At 43.0% G+C, this 19878-nt stretch overlaps 1 protein-coding gene across 2 annotated transcripts in view; it reads left to right on the top strand.

Annotated features, from left to right (window-relative positions):
- HCK (HCK proto-oncogene, Src family tyrosine kinase) overlaps positions 1 to 19878 on the top strand; it is a 139668-nt gene that overhangs the window by 55647 nt on the left and 64143 nt on the right. For both annotated transcript variants that reach the window (XM_069243377.1, XM_069243378.1), the window contains exons 3-4: positions 2198 to 2481; positions 6336 to 6372. In XM_069243377.1, the coding sequence (XP_069099478.1) occupies positions 2368 to 2481; positions 6336 to 6372 (151 nt within the window). In that variant the 5' untranslated portion in view covers positions 2198 to 2367. The remainder of the gene's footprint in view (positions 1 to 2197; positions 2482 to 6335; positions 6373 to 19878) is intronic.

Below are 19878 nucleotides of genomic sequence, written 5' to 3' on the forward strand. Positions count from 1 at the left end.
CCACCTCTGCACACACTTTTTCTACTCCACAATATCTGATACCACATCCTGTCAGAAGATCTACAAACTACTTTACAACTCCTGGTGGTTTGAATGTTACAGGCAATAAGTGTCTTAAATCTAGCTTGATGCCACGCCTATTACCAGAGGAAAAATGCCCTTCCCTCCCGCATGTTCTCAAGGGTTTTGAGTGGCTCTGTCCTCTTGATAAAAGACTAAGGTCTAGTCCAAGTTATTTACGCAGTGTAGGGGTATCCTCTTCACTGTTTCCGTATAGTTCATGAAGATTCTTGCAGTTTGTGGATTAAGGGCCTGAATTAAAGTCTTGCCGTCTGCAGACAGGGTACACCAAACTGACCGTATTTAGGGTTGAGATAAAGCCACTTGTTGGTCTGCAGAGCCCCCGTTGACTCTATCAACTGAACGCTTCCTTTAACAAATTAATAAAGATTACGGAGGCCATTCCTTAACACCAGTCTTCTCATCCTACGTTGCTATGATACGCCCACAATTCCAGCATGGAGTGGAATTGCCTCGCCAAAACTGCAAATTTCATAAGGATTATGAAGAAGAGAAATGTCTAAAAAAGTTTGCTGTTGCCACAAAAGTCAACAGTGACCCAAGCTGTAAGAATGGAAAAGTGTAAGACCCCCAAGCTACTTGGCTTGTGTAGAGGAGGTCAGATTTTGTCTTTGCCTGGAAAATAGAGAAGGTCAAAAGATTACCACCCTCTGTTAATATGAGATTGTACACAGTAACCTGAAATGGGCAATGGAAGCTAGAAAGGCTGTGGGAGATATATGTAGGAGATTGCGATTAAATATAGGTAACCATAATTTACAAGACATAACTCTGCATATTAACAAAAAATTGCACTAGAAAACATAATATAAATTATTTAAGTTGCAAAATATCTACCCAGATCTTGCAACACTTATGGCCAAAATGGGGAATAGTTCCCATGTATAGATGCTTTACCGAACCCTTCCCTTAAACTAGAGTTTCTTAAATTCAGAATTGAACTAAACCCTTGTTATGCGAGTCATACTGTGAAAATTGCTGCAGTAGATGCCAATTGGAAATGTACTTGCGGGCTGAATGTGAACTGATTGTCTGCACATTTTATTAGTTTGTCAAAGGTTATTGGCTGTTGGGAAAGTATCTTTAAAGCCAATTCTTCTGAAATATATCATCTATGGGCGTAAACAAGTGGTTGAGTTTTTAACATAAATGAGATATTTGAATGTGACATGTGCAATCGGAAGATTTTTCTTAGCAGTAAAGGAATTTTTAAAGAATTATTAATCCCTGAGTTTTTACGAATTACAAGGTGGGTGTAACTGATGTATTTTAAGAGTGTGAAGGATTTTATACCACATAAGTATTTTTTTTAATGTATAATTGTATTTATATTATTTATGGTGTTAGGTTTGTTTAAGGGCCAAGGGCTAATACATTTTTGGGCAAAGTAGGGACTTTGGGAGTAAGGGCATTATACTGCCTGCCCTTTTAGGGTGGTCGGTGTAATGTCCTTTTACGCTGTCCTAGACAGCACGAGGTAAAATCTGGGAGTGAGGGACAGAAAAAAAACAAATAATGAATAAGGTCTTTAGTTTTTTTGTTTTTCTAACAGACTTCCACTTTGGGAGTTTGTTTAACAAAAAACAAAAAGTTTGTAAAAGTTTGGTTGACAGCCATAAAAATTGATAGCGGCTTTCACCAATCTTTTTATAACTTGAAAGGAACCATCATGATGGCAGTTAGTATCAAGGTGCAGAGACCACCACTGGGCAAGCGGTGATCAATACATTTTGCGGATGGCAGTCTGGCAGGGTGGCAAACGATATGCCCTCTTCCACCCTGCCGGACAAGATACCGTCAGCCAAGTTTTAGATCTTGCCCTCAGTGTTTAACTGTATATTTATAGGATATATGGCTGGGTTACATTGTGGGGAAATGCCCTTGTTAACTCTTTGAGAGATCACTGCAGTCCTGGGGGTTCTCGGTGCCACACATGGTGATCATAGGTTGGTGGTTTGTCCACGTGCCAAGGTGCTGGTGCTTCGTGTACTGCATGATGAATATGATCACTGATTCTTCTCTTCCATCTTCATTCCTGTTTCCTCTGTATTTTGCTTTCTCCTGTATTGCCCATCTTCGATGGCTTGCCCCTGACGCTATCCTCTGTCTCTCTCAGCTATCGCTCTCTCGATCTCTGGCTCTCTTCTCTTTTTTTCCCCTCTGTCTCACTCACTCTTAGAGTCTTTCTCACTGATTTATCTCTCTCTGTCTCTCTCGCCTTCCTTCCTCCTCTCCACTTCTGTTTCTCCCCCTGTCTCCTTTTGCTGTGCACCTCTTCGCTGCAGGATGGGGTGCGTGAAGTCCAAAGAGTCTCAAGGGGATGGGAAAGTCTTGAACGACACTTCGCAGAAGTCTCAGCAAGCCCTGTACGTGAAAGACCCCACCTCAGGGACCAAGCAGGTGAGTGGTGCAGGCTGCATAGGCTCGGTGGGGGGGGGGGGGGCGGAATGTCATTAACACCGCGTTTGTCTGTGCACCCTGCTGGGCTGGGGTGCTGGGTGTGCTGGAGTGATTTATTCTATTCTGAGACTCTTGTTTTGTGCAGCCCAAAAATGCAGTGTAATCAGATGATCACACATGTATCACAGTGAAGTAATTTAGTGTAATGTAGTACTGCAGTATTACGAATATGATAAGACTTGATAGTCGTGCCCTATCACTACCAGCTTTTCACTGGTGGTACCAATGCATTATTAAATGCAGAAAAGGGGTTTCTGCAAGCCTGTTTCTTATTTATGTGCACAGAGTGCTAACTGTGCAATAATATTGTGTTTTTCCGAATGAGGGAATGTAATGAACTCACCAGTAGTATTATGACTGATTTAGTAGGTCAAATGACCCGAGTGTGGGGTGTGATGTGTGAGGACGTAGAGTGTTTCACAAGAAGCATATGGTGCATGGGGAGTTTTCCGAGTGTGAGGGTACAATATTTCACCCAGAGCTACTCGGACCACATCCCAGTCCATCACTATTTTGCACAACATGCCACCTCGGTTTTGACCCAGCTGCATGCAAATCAGTCTTGACCCTGCTCCAGTTGTAATATGCCGGCACGAACTACCAAGCCAGGTCCTCCCTGAACCGGAACGCAAGCAACCCAGGACCACTTTCACCCTAGATAGGGCTCAACAGCGGAGTAGCTCAGTTCCAGTGACAAAGAGTGCACTTCTGGGCATACCCATCCCAAAGGGCAAAACACTAAAGTATACAAAAAAGTGATGTATGGAATGTATGATTTAATCTCATCCACTGGTAACTACTTGGGGCTGCATCCCAGTCCATGGTTATTTTGCACATCATGCCACCTAAGTTTCGACCCAATTATATGAATATCAATTTTAACACTTCTCCAATGAGAACAGTCAAACATGAACTACGAAGTCAGGTCCTCCGTGAACCGAAACACAAGCAACCTAAGACCGGTTTCACCCTGGTTAGGACTCATCAGCAGGGATAGCTCGGTTCCACAGAATACTGCCTACGCATCCTGTTTTCCTTTAAAGAAAATGGTCTGCATTAAAAAAAAAGATTGCTTTATTTAAATGCAGTCACAAACATGGTGGTCTGCTGACCCCAGCAAGCCACCATCCCTGTGATTTTTGTGATTCTCAATGGGTCGCAAACTGAGAAGCAGATCAGACCTTAGCATCTTGGTGCACGTGAGTGTTGTTTGCTGAAGATATTGCCTTGACATAGGTGGCCTAACTGTGGAAAGAGGTACACTGTCACCCATGTAATGCAAAGTTAAATGTTAGAAATGTAATGAAAGCAAGGCACCACATGAGGTTACTCACACCGCTCCTATTAAACTTACCCTCAGTATACAGCCTGGCACAGCTGGCCTTTGTTAAGAAGGTGGCCTGGGCGAAACCAAATTTAGCACACCTTCCAATTCGTCCTCTTTAACAGACAGTGTTGAACAAATGGGAGGGGTAGGAGGAAGGTGGGGAGACAAGGGAAAGAAGATAAAGGAGAGCTATCAGAAAAAAAAATCTGTGAAAATGCATCTACAGCTTCCGGAGACAGTGGAAGAATCCTTCTGCATGCAGGTCCTGCGCCCCTCTAAAGGCCTGCGCCCTGTGCTTTGGCCCCGCTCGGTTATGCTGAAGGCTTGCACACAGCACAGATTAAAGCTACACTGCACACACACATGTGCACCCTTCTTGACCATTAAACGGTTCGTCAGAGGTAGTAAACGCTATATAAATGCAATTTTAATAAGAAAGCTTGAAGTCAGAGAGCATAAGGAAGCAGGCAACCACAGGTGTTTTTTGGGCAGCTAGCGCCCTGGGCAAAACATTATTTGCCACCCACCCCCCACCTGTGGTTTGTGTGTTGGAAAAATGTGAGGAAAGATGAGGGGCTTACAAGAAAGGGGGGTCATGAGAAGTAAAACAGACAAGATTTGGCACGGGTGCCAGTGCATAACATGTTTTTGTTTGCATCCAGGTGAGAGGGAGACTGCTGCAGGCCCCTCCACAGGTTGGCGCCCTGGGCATGAGCCCGGCTTGCCCACACTAAAGGCCGGCCCTGCAGACCATGTGACAGAGTTGTGCAGTGCAATGCTGCCACAGTGACCACAAACACTTTCATTTCCTCTTGGGTTTATTCCAAATTAGAGCTAGGAGGAGCTAGACATAGCTTCATGAAACCGTGGAAAGATTTGGTCTACATTTGCAGACAAATCAGAAAATAACAGCAGTTTTACAAAACTGTTTTTGAAATCCACAGTAATAAGTTTCCCGACTAAAACATGTGAAAGTAGCTTTGGCAAAGCCAATAGGTCTGACTTAAATGTGCTCATGCATGCAAATACAGAAATGCTCACAAATTGCTTTGCTCTGTCTCTTTGCAACCTGCCTTGTTCTGTGCCTCCCATGTCTGTGTCCAGTCCCCAAGATTGTGCTGCTGCCTAGCACCAGATTCTCAAGCTTGGAGAATAAGAAACAGTGAATTAAAATGTTTGTTTTCCTTCATGTGGCTGTGACACAGTGCCTGCTCCCTACTGCCTACAACGTAAAAGAGGTTTTGTGATGGCCAGTATGTGTAATGTTAAAGCAGTAGTGATCAATGGATTACTTTGCTTGTTTGGTACTTTCCTCTCGTACGTCATCTCAGCCTAAACAGGCGCAGTGCCTTTACAGACAGTTCCTGATGCAGACCCAAACACTGAAAGTTCCATGGGTTGAAACATGTTTTCAGTGACACTGCAAAAGAGCAATGGCTAAAGAGTGGTGACCATTGGCCCATTCTATTTATGCTCTTCTGTGGAATGATCCAACGTGACTAATTTGCCAACAGAGTAATAGCTGAAAGGAGCTGACCAAAAGCCCTTCGATGTACATGTATTATTTTCTGCATTTATTATATCAGGCATGCCAACTGCTAAAGCTGTCTCTAGCCAAACTAAAAAGTGGAATACTGATACAAAAAGGTCAATACCTTCCAAATGGCATAGTGTGTTGTGTGACAGTCTTTCCTCAAAAACTGTAAAAAAAAATAACTCATTAACATAGTCCTCCACATAATAGCACTTTCATACTCGTACCTTCTGGTTAGCGATGGGAATGGCCACCCTAGGGCCTAATTATGACTGTGTGGCGGTCCTCAGACCGTCACTCTGACCGCCACATTACGAGATTGACGGACAGCCTCGCCAACCTACTGTTGTCTCCGCTGGGATCAAAGATCCCGATGGGGTGACTGCAGTGCAGGCTGGAATCAGCCAGGGCGGCACTGAAGTCATCACCGCCCTGCTGATTACAACCTGGTTCCCCGCCGGCCTTTTCATGGCGGTTTCACCGCCACGAGAAGGCTGGTGGAGAACAGGTGCAGGGGGCCACAGAGGGGGCTCCTGCACTGCATGGGCAGGGTTCCCCCTGCCGAGCACCCTCATAATGCTCACTGTTTGCTGTGCACACAGTGCGCATTACGAGGGTGCTGGTGCCCCCTGCGGGCGGCAGCATTGCTACTGGCTCGACGGTGACAATGCTGCTTCCACTTCCCCCTGGGCTGACTAGAGGAAACCTTGGTTTCCGCCGGTCAGCCCAGTGGGAAAGTCTTAATGGGGCTGGCGGGGAGGTAGCCAGTATGGTGGCAACCACCCCGTTGTGAGTTTGGAGGACAGGTGTTCAGGCCTATAGTGTGCAATGATGTATGTTAATTCAAGTCTGAGCTTAGTTTCATACAATTGTCTGTCTCATTTGTAACCCACTGTTTGTAACCCTCAGAAATATCCCTATATTTCTTTCTAGAGTAAAAACAGCTTGAATCCGCCCCACGGTTCAGACGGTAGGTAGTTGTATATTAATATTTATTTTTTACCACAAATTGTATTACTCCTCTTTTAAAATCTTGGTGTTGTTTTTCTAAGATTTCTTTTTTTAGCTGAAAAAGGTTTCCATTCTCAATATTATTGTGGTTTTTATTGTTTGGCAACTATTTAACGCATTGTCACCTCTTTTCCTTTTCATATTACAGTTCCTCTTCGTTTGTTTCCTGTACTTTGTTCTCTGTGAGCTTATGTGTTGGCTGCCACCTAGTTAACCTGTTGTTGCTTGCCTTTTATTTACTTTCCTCTTGTTATTTCTTCACTGGGCTGGGTGCCTCTGTGTCTCCTTTGTCCCTTCTTTTACTGTCTGGGCCCGCCTCCACGCAGTGTAACGATCGTCATAAAGTTTGCAAGTGTTCCTCACTTACAGGTCTCCACCTACACCTAAGTGTAAATTTCTTCCTGGATGGAATTTACCATTTCGATGGGTAAATGTACTTCTTAATGTAGACTTACAAACCTCCATCCCCTCAAATGAGGTTGTGGATACTTCTTTGACTAAATTTGTGACTGAAAAGTTATTACTGGTAACTTTCCGCCTGTTTGTGAAGCTCCCCACCACTGGTTTGGAGAGCTCCATATAGAAAGTTATAGGGTAATTTAAAGAAATTAATTTTAAATCAAGGATTTTTTTTAGCCACAAAATATTAGAACATTCGAATATTGGGAGTTTCACTGAAGACAGTGGAGTGTTCTGGGCTTCTAATGGCTGGTAGAAGCCTGGGAACTCCAACATTCCAATGATGTCATTCACAGCTGGTGCTGTGAACAAAGGCCTCATGAAGCCCGAGGGAATTTAAAACCCCTCGGGTTCCGTGAGGCTTTTGTTTCATTAATAAGAATATTCTGTCCTCTAGGGGTGGAAAGTTCGAATAGTCTTATAGCCCTCCATAGCGGGCTATACCGACCATTAAAGACCAGATCCCTTGTTAAAGACCCTTGCCTTCAGCTGGGTCTGTAAAGCTGGAGCAGGCCTTTAACGGCCGGCATAGCCCACTACAGCAGGCTATAATGATATATTATTAATACTTTTTGCCAACTTTTTTGCACCCGGATTACCACCATAATGAGAGACAACATACATACCAAAACATATCAATGAAATTAAATGATAAATGTTAATTTTCCTAAATGTGTCTACTTGATTTCAAGTTTAATAACTTTATTTTTTTACTTTTCTCTATACCATTACATAAGGAAACTTATGCAAAGTACAGAGAACAGTAAAAGGGGAGACACGTTATGGTAAAGTGTAGGGGAAAGTAAAAACGTTTATTAATCTTTAAAAAAATTGTAAAAATATTTTTATATTCATTATTCTTCTAAATTAGATTTCTATATTTATTTTAAATGTAAAACAAAAGAAAAGATGCAACACTAATAATTTATTTAAAACTTAAATTATAATTTGTGAATATCCTAAATTATATTAAAATTAATATTCTGAAGGTTAAATTTAAAACAGTGCAACTAAAGTAAACATTATATATTTTCATGCTTTAATACTTATTCAAAATTATGTATATTATTAATTCACATACATTTAATTATATTTTAATTAAAAAGGGTACTTATAGTTTCTACATTAAAACAGTTGTTAAAATGTTACAATAAAATTGAAAATGTGAAATCTTTAGATTTGTTTTCATTAATTTAAAAAAATCATATCCATAGGTGTTTGAATTAATTGAAATCATTTTAATTAAACATTTTTTCCCATAAGGGTTTATTTTAAATCGCCACTTCCATTTTCTGTGGGAGGGTGTTGCTGTATTAGTGGTTGGCCAGGTGTGGTGCTGGGCTTACTACTGCCCCTTTTGGGCAGTACTAACTTTGCATTCATAAATTTGGCTCTGTAGACATGTACGCCTACTCTTCGATTTTGTGAATATTTCAAAGCAGTGAAGTTACTCAAAAGTGCAAAGTAAATTTACCAGTAGTTAATCTGCACATGTGGATTTACCATGTGTAAATAGGCCCCATATGTTATCATTTACAATACATTTTATTTAGATGTCATTATTTATATTCAACATTATGTATTTAAAATTGTATGTGTTAATAAACAAAGATAAATCAACTAAAGATTAATTAAAAATGTTGATTTTTTCCCCTATATTTTCCTTTGTGTTAGTTGTATCACATGCCTCCGTCGTTTTCTATGAGAGTGTATTGCAGTAGCAGTGGTTAGCCAAGTATAGTGCTTGACTTACTCCACAGCTCAGCTGGAGAACATTTGAGCCTGTTTAATTAGTAGTATAGCCAAAGCAGATTTAAATGTACATTTTGTGAAGTGCATTTGTCTTTCCTTTTTGTAGGTGTGTTTTGTATTGGCAAGCCCCTCTCTAAACCAATTCTTCAGTTTCCCTTAACTCCAACATATTGTAGCACTTTTTGTCTATTTTACAACCATTCCCCTTATTGCTACCCACATATACTCTAAAATCCTTTACCTGTGTTACTGCAGAAATCTCTGCAGAAAAGATAGGCAAGGCATAGGCAGAGAGCCCCAGCTCGATGTCTGTGAATTGCATTCAAGAGTACGTAATGCAGTACTACTTTACGTAATTCAAAATAGCTTTTGTGAATCAATTGAAATTGGGCGAACTACTTTAGCCTCACGTTACCGCTCTGTTTTTTCATAGTAGCCTCCCATTACTGCTCCATTTTTTAAGGAATTCTTTGTCAATATACTTGAGCTGGGAGTAACTGTAAAATATTGGCAGTAGTTATGAATTAACCTTTTGGTTTAATTTACATTGTTTCTCTTGATATCCCCTGTGCTTTACATTGTGAATCATACAACCAGGTGATTCCTTCACAGCCGCCACCTACCTCTTGCCCACTTTATCACAGTTTTTCCCTCTACTCTGTTGTTGCACTCTTATCTCTCTTTTTCGGGTTCATATCTCTATATTTTCATTTTATATTACACATACTCTCACCTACAACTGTCGGCCGGTGAGGTGGAACAAAGCAGGGAATCAAGAACTGGGAGGGAAGAAGGGGGAGAGGGTGCAGTGGAGGTGGTGGAGAGGTGGACTCTTAATCTTTTTTGCTACCTCTTTCTGGCCTTTGCTGCTATGACTCCTGGCCTTCCATTTTACCTGAGTGACAAAGTGCTCTTTTTGTTAAGATGTCTCTTTTTTCCAGTGTCCAGAAATAAATCCAGTGAAGCACATGCTCCTATCTTGGCTATTTATTTTTTTCGAGTATGGTATAGTGTAAATTGGACCAATGGCGTTATGAAAGAATTGGGCTATATTACTCATTTGTAATAATTCTAGCATTAGCCAAAACCTTTTGTTTTTAACTGCACACAGGAGCTTTCAGTTTGCCTTCTACATTCATTGGTCTGCTAGTGCCATTTACATTTTGCTTCTGCCCACTATAGCATACAGCATGGACCACAGGGTCAGCCTACTTCAACCATTGGTTTACCTGGCTGTGAGTGACCGTATTGTGCTCAGGCATAAGGTGCACATCCGGGAAATACGTAGCCTCCTTTCGGTGCCATGGGCTACTGAGGCAATCTGTGCTTTTACATTAAAAATAGTGTGGGTTTTAGACAATTCTTGTTTTATTTAGGCCAAGGCTGAAGAGCTTCCCCAACTCTTAAACCTGAACATGTGCCCTGGGGTCGGCCTTATCCAGCCTTGTGCTTGCCAGTGAGAGGGGGAAGCCAAGGCAGGGTGCTAAGTAGGACTGCACCCCCTCCATGCATCCCTGGATCACAGGGGATGGAACGGACAAACAAAGTCAGGACCCCTCCATAAGCTGCTCGACCAGAGATTTAAGGTATGGCAAGATGCTCCAGAGAAGGGTGCGAATCATCAAGGAGTTCTCCCCTGCCCTTGCCCTCCAGCTGCACTTGTACCTGTGCTATAGGGGCCCATTTCATCACTGTCAACCAGGGTCTGGCTGCTGACTTATCGTCGTAGCTACTACTGGCCTGACAGATGCACAGGGTCCCCCATCTTACTTTATTAACAACACCCAAGCTGGTCAGGATGTCATTTATTCCAGCTACAACACCAATTGTGATCTATGGATCACCATCATTGTGAGCAACCAAAAGGTGGTTCTGAGTGGATAAGCTGGATATGTACTTCACATCTACAGTTGTTTTGGTGGAGAGGATGAGATCCCTTTAGTTTACAGCAGGGACACTTTAAAGGTATCACACAACTGTGTAGATGCCGGACCACCTCTTACCTACCTAACCTAGGTGAACGTATTGAACAAACATTTCACTCCAATAGTGAACCCTCACTATGAACCCTTCAAACTCAGTCAAGCCTGACAAGCCTCTGAAGTATTAATTGATGGGGTGAAAGACTGGCCGATAACATGCACATAGGATGATGATACTTAAGAGATGAGAGTCCATTTCATACATGGCTGCACGTCTGCAAAGCTACAAGTGTAAATTTTAAATGAACTGGACAAATCACTGCCTGATATTCTGATGCTGAGGTGCTCCCACGTGAAGCTCTCTCCAAACCCATCAAATTAGTGCCTGCTAATAAGGTCACTAAAATGATGGCTTGCCTAACCTGGCATCCATAAGACTTAGAGCAGCCCCTTTGAACACTGCAGAGGAAATGTTCCTCATCCAGATGACTGCCCAGTACCTGGCAACAAATGTGCTGCTTGTTGGATACCAAACCACTTTGCAAAAGTGTATTGATCATCTCTTTGACCATGCCATGAAGGAAGATGAGTGTGAATGCAGTCATGCTGACAACATCAGATGTCCCAATGAATGATGACAGTGAAGAAGAATAAACAATTCATTTTGTAAACGCCATCAACCAGAGACATTACCAAAAATACACTGGCCAGCCCTGCACAAAGACAATTGGTGACCAGCTAGTTCATGCTGTGATTGTCACTGGAGTATCAATTAATGTTATGTCACAAGCAACCTTTGCAACCCTGACACATGAAATGGCACTTCATCCTATGAAGATTAAAATCAACACCTATGGACATACGAATCCACTACCCCAGGAGGTTCAATGTAAAATCTGCTCTTGCAGAACATTCAATCACACTAAAATAATACATCCCAAAAAGAGGGGAATGGATGCTGTTAAGCTGCCAGATGGTGGAAAGTCTTTGTGTAACTCAGTTTGCCTACAGTGAGCACAGACCTGAGTTGGAGAACCTCCTCCAAGAATACGATAGCTTGTTTCACTGCACTGGCTGCTTAAAGAGGAAGACTGTGGAGCTGCATATCCATCATTTGGTCCAACAGATGCCTTGGTGGCATTCTGTCTACAGCCTAAAGTAGAAGAAAAACAAAAAAATAAATGGAAAATGTGTATATTATTGAGAGGGCTGACAGGCCCACCCCTTAAGTTTACCCAGTTCTAGTCACGAGGAAGCCTAAGCATCTAGGAGAGGTGTGCCTGTGTGTGGACATGCGCATCCCGAATCAAGCCATTGAAAGGAACGTATATCATGCTGACAGTGGACAAATAATTCAGTGAAATAAACAGGACTTGCTGGTTTTTCAAGATGGATCTTCAATTGGGATATCATCAGCTGAAGCTTGACCCCTTCACAGTATATCACAAGCTTCTCCACATCTGTGCCTAAGAAGGCTGAATTTTGGAATCTCCTGCGGCACTGAAATCTTACAGAACATTTTCCCGGACGTTCTCTCTGGAATCCCTAGGTCATCAGTTTCGGAGATGATATCTCAGTGTTTGCCTGCACGCTAGAACAAAATCATCAGAAGAGTCCTACAACACCTCCAAGATAGGAGGCTCAAATCTAACAAGTATGGATTTTTGAAACAAGATATAAGTTTCTTCTCATATCAGTGTTCAGTCAAAAAGCCGGGCATGAAGCCAGTAAACATTGTGGACATCAAATGAAACGGGGATACATATTTTCAGGGAATTACCCTCTACTGTGGCTGGGTTATAAAGAACTTGGCAGTGCTGAGAACCCCTTTAAGAAAGCTCCCCAAGTCATCCATGTCAAGTATGTGGGAGCCAAACCAACAGACCAAGAAACCCTGTCAGCAGGGAAAACCCTGCCATACTTTGACCCAACCAAATACTCAAAGATGTCAGTAGATGCTAGTTCCACAGGTCTGGGAGCTGTGCATCTGCAGAGGCAGGAACACAGAGAACAGGCAGTGGTCGTCTTTGTCTTTACCATGAATGTGCTTACCCCAACTGAATAGTACTGTTTACAGATCAAACTGGAAGCCATTGCCACCCAATTGTGATGCAGACGTGTTCACTTATATCTGTATGATTATCAGTTGACTGTGTGCATGGCCCGCAATACCCTCCTCCTATTGTTTCAGTGATCTGCGTCTAAACCCTCTTCAAGGATTGAGAAACTGGATCCTCCATCTGTAGCAATATGCATTCTTCTTGGTCCAATTACCCGGCTGTCACAACACAGCCAACTATTTACCATAGCATCCACTGACAGCAACCAAGGAAGAAGAATCTGATGCTCAGGACACAAAATGAAGATGGTGGAGTATAGATCTTGTCCGCTCATGATGTCTCTGAAGGTCATTTTGGCTATCACCACCAATGACTGCCTACAGAGAGCACTTCAAGCCACATGAGCTAGTGAATGGAACACTTTGGTTGGTAACCTCGAACCTGCATCCCAAAGGCCTGTCAGATTATGTCATTCTTGAATCTTTTTAGGGAAGGACCGGTTTAATCACATGAAGGCTGTCTGCTGAGGCAAGTGACTAATGATTCCACAGTGGCTGGCATTGTAAATACTGCGCCCAGCCCACTCAGGCTGTCAAGAGATAGTGAAAACTAAAAGTAGACTATGTGCCAAAATGTGTTTCCTTCTTCTAGACAACTTGGTGGAAACAGAGAGTGCCCACTCCCCCAAGCGATGAGTGTGCCAGAACATCTGGTGCCAGTAATCACAGAACATATTGTAAAATCCCTGTAGGTGAGAGTGAGTGCTGACTTCGATAGTCTGCCCAATGGGTGCCAGGCTCAAGTAATTAGCGATGAATACTAAAGTACCCCGAGGTCAAAGTAGTGAATAGAATGTAGTGGAAGAAATAATTCTCAAATTTGATAAACTAATGGCGGCCCATAGCATCTTTTATGAACTAACATCAGACAATGGCCTGCGTTTCAAGCACAAGAAATGGCAGACTTCAAACAGCAAACTTACATAAAGCATCTGAAAGTGACACCTCAATGGTTTCAGGCAAATGGAGGGAGGGGCTGAAAGATTCAGGCAGTCTCTTGAACTGGCAGGCCATCTAAATGTTGATTGAGCCATATTTTGATTTTTGTGACTGTAATGTCCAATCGACACCTCACACCACAACAGGGCTCACTCCTAGTCCATTGTGTATGGGGCAAACATCAGTAGACATTAGTCCTCATCACCCTGAGTGGAAACCAGACCCAGTGGATATTAATTGCACCTCAGCAAAGGAAAGGCAACAGGAGGCTATCCATAGAAAGGAAGCAGAGACTCTAATCTCCATGTGGGCAATTTGTTGTTAGTCAAGAACAGAGACCCAGGGACCAAGTTTCGACTCATATGAAATAATGCCGTAGAAGATCAATGAACTAGTGGGCCATGGTGGCTTTCAAAAAGAGGACTGGAAGAGATGACAAGGGGCGTGTCTTACTTACACAGGTTTCCGTGTCTTTCCCCTTCTCCAAAATGGCAGGGGCCCTAGGAGACGATGATTTAGAAGGGAATGACTAGATCAGCCACTCGTCAAGAAAAAGTGGGGGGATTAGGAGGAATAAAGGTCCAGTGTATATCCTCCAAGATAAGCTAAATAATAACGTAATACACTGTTCCTAAGTAAAGCCAGGGGACTGTAGGATGAGTGCTCTAGGATCCCATAAATCAGGAGCACGAGTCCTCACACACCCGATTGGGTGTCATGCTTCATCATCGGACAAGCTCCTCGTCAGACTGGCGCTGCAATGTCTGACGGGCACCACCCAATGGGGGGCTCTTTGCCGGAGATCTTTTCGATGATGCCGCTCTTGCCCTCAAGTCGGTAAAGGGGGAAGACAACGCGGAGGGTTGGGAAAGGGATATAAAATTGACTCTGGACCCGGTATCGTATTGGCTTTTTATTCTATTAATGGCGGGTAAAGGTCAAGATTAAAAAACTCAACAAAAGAGTGAAACAGAGGTAATGCTCAACCACTCTTTCACTGTATATGACATAGTGGTGGGTCAAGAAACTACAAGACCCCATCTCTGTATTGGGTCGACATGTTTCGCGTCTCAGTGGTCCATATGGATCCGGTGACGCTTCCTCAGGACCTAGTATAAAAGAAAACTCCTCCAACTATAAGCTGAATTAGCTAATAAGAAATCAGGACTGACAGTCAAAACAGTAGATAATGTCAGTCACTTACAGTCATACTTTGTGGCCATAGGTTCAGTTCCTATTCGTCGCCCTGGAAAACAACAATATATTAATTGCAGAATAAATGAAAGCTAAGTGCATGACAAACTGAGTGGCAAACGGTGATGGTGTGGTGATAACAAGTCCATGCCAAAAGGAAAAAAAGAAGAAGAGAGACTGTGTATATATGCTTACCCTCCCATTGAGAGTAAGGGCTTCCTGGGATCTCACGGACCTACAACCAGATGCGTATACCAAACTATTCGTTGCATAGGAAGCAATAAAACATAGGGGTGAATCACATTGATTGAAATAAAAACAATGTACATACCCCTGTAACATTAAGAAGAAAGTCACAGTATTAACTATCATGTAGAAATCTCAATGAATATCAAGTTACACACTAGGGACTTAAAAATTGCTTCAAAATAGTGTTATAGAAGGGATAATACATTAGAAAGTCCCATAATCTATCTTCATTCATAGTTACAAGAGCTATCACAGCGCGTAAAAAATGATTAGGGTTGATAAAATCTATTAACAAATAAATGCGTACATGATTGGCAGCATCACTAAGGTCAGTGAGCTAATCACTTGGCACAACACGAAGCTCGGATGTTAACAAACTCTAATAGTAAAGGTCCCAAGTGTCTGCAGGCAAGCTGGTTCTCGAGCGTAACAAAGCTAACACTCGAATCGGGTTATTTGTTAAAAATTCCACACAAGTATAGCGGCGGACAAAGTACACTTACTTCAGGTGTCTTGGTTGCGAGTAGGGGCACCTACCCTCGTCGCGCTCCCGGAGTTAACTGGGAGACGCGACCGGGGCTGTATTTCAAGTCCGCGCTTGAATGGAAAACAAGGCACCGGTGTGCGCGTTGCCGGGAGATGCTGACGCGTCCCCGGCAGTGCGGCCGGTCATCACAATAGAAGAAGGACTCAGCAACCTCGGAAAACATAAGTCGGAGGTGGCGGCCATTATTAAGAGGAAAGCCCATATGTTGATACAGGGGTGACAAGTAGTCACCACGTCAGCCTATTAAGCAAGCTATTGAGATGAAGCTCATCTCAATAGAAATACAAGCTGTGTGTTGTAGTCTAAAAACGGTCGTCTAGAGGAAACAATCAGTAGGTAAATTAAGGGTGTGCAAAAAAACTGCATGTCACTCTAGTATGCGGCACTAGTACATTCTAAGGTAGTAGAAGTGGACTAATCCTAGTCTTGTATGGGAAATGATGAGGCTCATGTTTCATCTGCCTTTCATATAGTCATAAGGGGTCTCACATATCTCATGTACCTTTACTAATGAATGAAGAAAGGGAATTTAACGAGAGAAGCTCGTCCAAGGGATGTCGTCATTTAATCCCTTTCGATGTGTCCCCAATTTATACACCCAGCGCTGTTCTAGTTCAAAAAGGTAGTCAGTGTTTTTTGTGGGGCATGTTTGTAATACCACCCACCACAAATCATCTGGGCTGTGTTGTGCCTCGATGAAATGGATACTCAATTTCGTCGAAGTCCGTCCACAGCGAATGTTGCTGCGGTGTTCGTTGATTCTAATCTTAACTGCTCTAGTGGTCATCCCTATATATTGTAGACCGCAAGGACAAGTGATCAAATAGACACAAAACGTAGTGTTACAGTTAGTATGTTTGAGCAGTCGCCAGTTGCCTATTGGTGCTAAAACAAGATTGTCTAATCGTTTCGTTAGTGTGCAGACGTTGCAATTGCCACACGGATAATGTCCAGTCACTGGAGGTAAATCCCATAATGTCCCTTGTTTCTTGGCTGATGTCTGTGGTTTAGGTCGCGTGTGAATAAGCATATCTTTCAGGTTGGTCGTCCTTTTAAAAGCAAAAAGTGGTTTAGGGATGTTCTCTCCACCACTGCACAAGATGTTCCATCTTTTATTGACAATTTTTTTAATAGTGTTAGACAGTGGTGTGAAGGTGGTGACACAAGTTAATTTATTCACTGGACACCTAGGGGCCGTATGGAGTAGTGATTCTCTGTCACTATATTTGGCTCGTTTATAGGCGGTATTGACCACATTGGTGGGATAGTGGCGGTCACCTAATTTGTGTTTCAGTTCTGTAGCTTGTAAGTCAAAGGACCGAATGCTGCAACAGTTACGGCGTAGTCGTAGAAACTGACCAAAGGGTAAATTGTCCCTAAGTGCTTTGGGATGGAAACTATCGTATAGTAGTAGACTATTACGATCTGTAGTTTTATGATAAGTGGTTGTCTTTAATTTACCTCCATCCATACTGATTGTCAGATCCAGAAAAGGGATCGTGGTGGTTGAAACCGAGGAGGTAAAATGTAAAAAGGGATTCAAATTGTTAATCCAGGTAGTAAAGGTTGTCACTTCGTCAATGTGGCCCTGCCAGATGACTAAAATGTCGTCAATGTATCGGCGCCATAACTTGATGTTGTCATAGAAGGGATTAGAGTCAGGAAGTATGAATCGTTTTTCAAAGTCATACATATAAAGGCATGCTAAGCTTGGAGCGAAAGTGCTGCCCATCGAGGTCCCTCGAATTTGATGAAACAGAAGATCTTCAAACTGGAAGAAGTTCTCTGTCATGGCTAGGGAGGCACAATGCATGATAAAATGTGCAGGTGTGGCAGACTGTAAGGTAGCAGTGAACAAAGCTGATTCAACTACTGACAGGGTATCTTGTTGTGGAATGTTGGTGTACAACGCTTCGACGTCTAAAGTAATCAATGCTTGAACAGTATCAGAGGTATTAATGGATTCAATCAGTTTGAGAACATCTTTAGTGTCTTTCAAATAAGTAGAAGATTGCTGTACAAGGGGTTGCAAAAAATGGTCGCAGAATGTCGAGAGGGGTTCAAGAATTGAGCCTATACCTGAGACTATAGGGCGACCGGGAGGAGGCATTTTCCCTTTGTGGATTTTAGGGAGGCAGTAAAAGTAAGGAATTCTAGGACATGGTGTGTCTAGAAAATCAGCTTCTTTTTGTGTGATCCATGCATTACTCACAGCCTCATTTATCATACCTCGAATTTCTGTTTGAATTCTAGTGGTTGGGTCATTGGTAAGCTGTGCGTAGTAAGTAGAGTCACTAAGGAGTCGAAGACACTCCTGTCTATAGTCAACTGAATTCAATATGACTATAGCTCCGCCTTTATCTGCTGGTTTGATGGTAATGCTACTATCAGCTGCCAGTCTCTTCAGAGTATCGTTCTCATCTTTGGATAAGTTACAGTAGTGATGCTTGGGTCGTAATCTGTTAAGGTCCGAATCGACCGCCTTCTCAAATGCCAAAATCTCACAGGGTATTGCAGAAGTAGGGGGGGTAAATTTAGATGGTTTTCTCAGGCCTGAATCCCCAGGAGCACCATCGGTCGGTTGGTCTTTAAAAAAAGACTGGAGCCTAATTTTCCTAAAGAATTGTGCCATTTCACATTGGAGGCGGAAAAAATCTTCTTTGGGGGTTGGAACAAACCCCAAACCCTTATTCAACACCATGGTTTCTTCGGGAGAGAGGGGTCTTTCAGATAGGTTGACAACTAAGTCCGGGGTTGTTGCACTTTGCCCTGGCTGCGAGTGACCATCTGGGGTTCCTCCTGAGCCCAATGTACTCTCCTTCCTCTTCCTCGTCTTCTGCCTCTTCCCCTGCCCCTGCCTTGGCCTAAAAAAGGCATGTAAGGTAACATGTGGCGGGGTTGATAGAAGGGGAAGGGTTGTTGCCAAGCCATTGGCGGTCCAGGGTGGTATTGAGGATATTGGAAATATGGTTGGGGTCGCTCGTCATCCGTGCTCCAACCGTCGGATGAGGAGCTATGGCTGAATTTACGGGGTCTTCTTAGAGACGATGTGGACTCATCCGACGAGATGGATTGGGTGTCAACTAAGTAGTTTTCCTTAGTGTAGGGGTAGACCTTTTCCCGGCAAAACTTGCCGATGTCTTTCTGTAATTTAGTGATTTTCTGCTGGGTAAGGAATTCTTTTGACTCATTCAACTCGGCATTGATTTCTGCTAGCCGGCTCTTAAACGCTGTGATAGATACTGTAGTTTTGAGTGTGTTCTCCATAAAGGAGATCTGTATAGCCATAGATTCTGCTAGTCGCCTGGAGGTATTGATAATAAGTACCAACCAGTCGCGGTGCACTTCCAGGCTATTTGTGCCCAATCCTTCCTAAAGACCAAGTCTTGTAGGAAGATCCGTGGCATATTGGTTACAATTAATCCATTGGGGGCTATGTTAGCTCTCAAGTACTCAGTCATGATAGTCCCATGAAGTACTGTTTTGATCAAGTCTCGCTTCAGTGAGGACAGTTTATCCCACTCAGCTTTCGTAGGGCCCGAAGGTCCAGCACCCTCATTTACTAAAATGGAAGGGGTCTGTAAAATTGCTGAGACAATATCATCGTCAAAGCTTAACCCTTGGAAATTATCCATCATTAGGGAAGTCTGCACAAGATTCACAAATAATCCCACAGCAAAGCTGCTGTACTAAATACGTCAAGAAAAAGTGGGGGGATTAGGAGGAATAAAGGTCCAGTGTATATCCTCCAAGATAAGCTAAATAATAACGTAATACACTGTTCCTAAGTAAAGCCAGGGGACTGTAGGATGAGTGCTCTAGGATCCCATAAATCAGGAGCACGAGTCCTCACACACCCGATTGGGTGTCATGCTTCATCATCGGACAAGCTCCTCGTCAGACTGGCGCTGCAATGTCTGACGGGCACCACCCAATGGGGGGCTCTTTGCCGGAGATCTTTTCGATGATGCCGCTCTTGCCCTCAAGTCGGTAAAGGGGGAAGACAACGCAGAGGGTTGGGAAAGGGATATAAAATTGACTCTGGACCCGGTATCGTATTGGCTTTTTATTCTATTAATGGCGGGTAAAGGTCAAGATTAAAAAACTCAACAAAAGAGTGAAACAGAGGTAATGCTCAACCACTCTTTCACTGTATATGACATAGTGGTGGGTCAAGAAACTACAAGACCCCATCTCTGTATTGGGTCGACATGTTTCGCGTCTCAGTGGTCCATATGGATCCGGTGACGCTTCCTCAGGACCTAGTATAAAAGAAAACTCCTC

This window comes from Pleurodeles waltl, chromosome 7 (genome assembly GCF_031143425.1).
Source record: "Pleurodeles waltl isolate 20211129_DDA chromosome 7, aPleWal1.hap1.20221129, whole genome shotgun sequence".
In the NCBI taxonomy this organism is placed as follows: Eukaryota; Metazoa; Chordata; class Amphibia; order Caudata; family Salamandridae; genus Pleurodeles; species Pleurodeles waltl.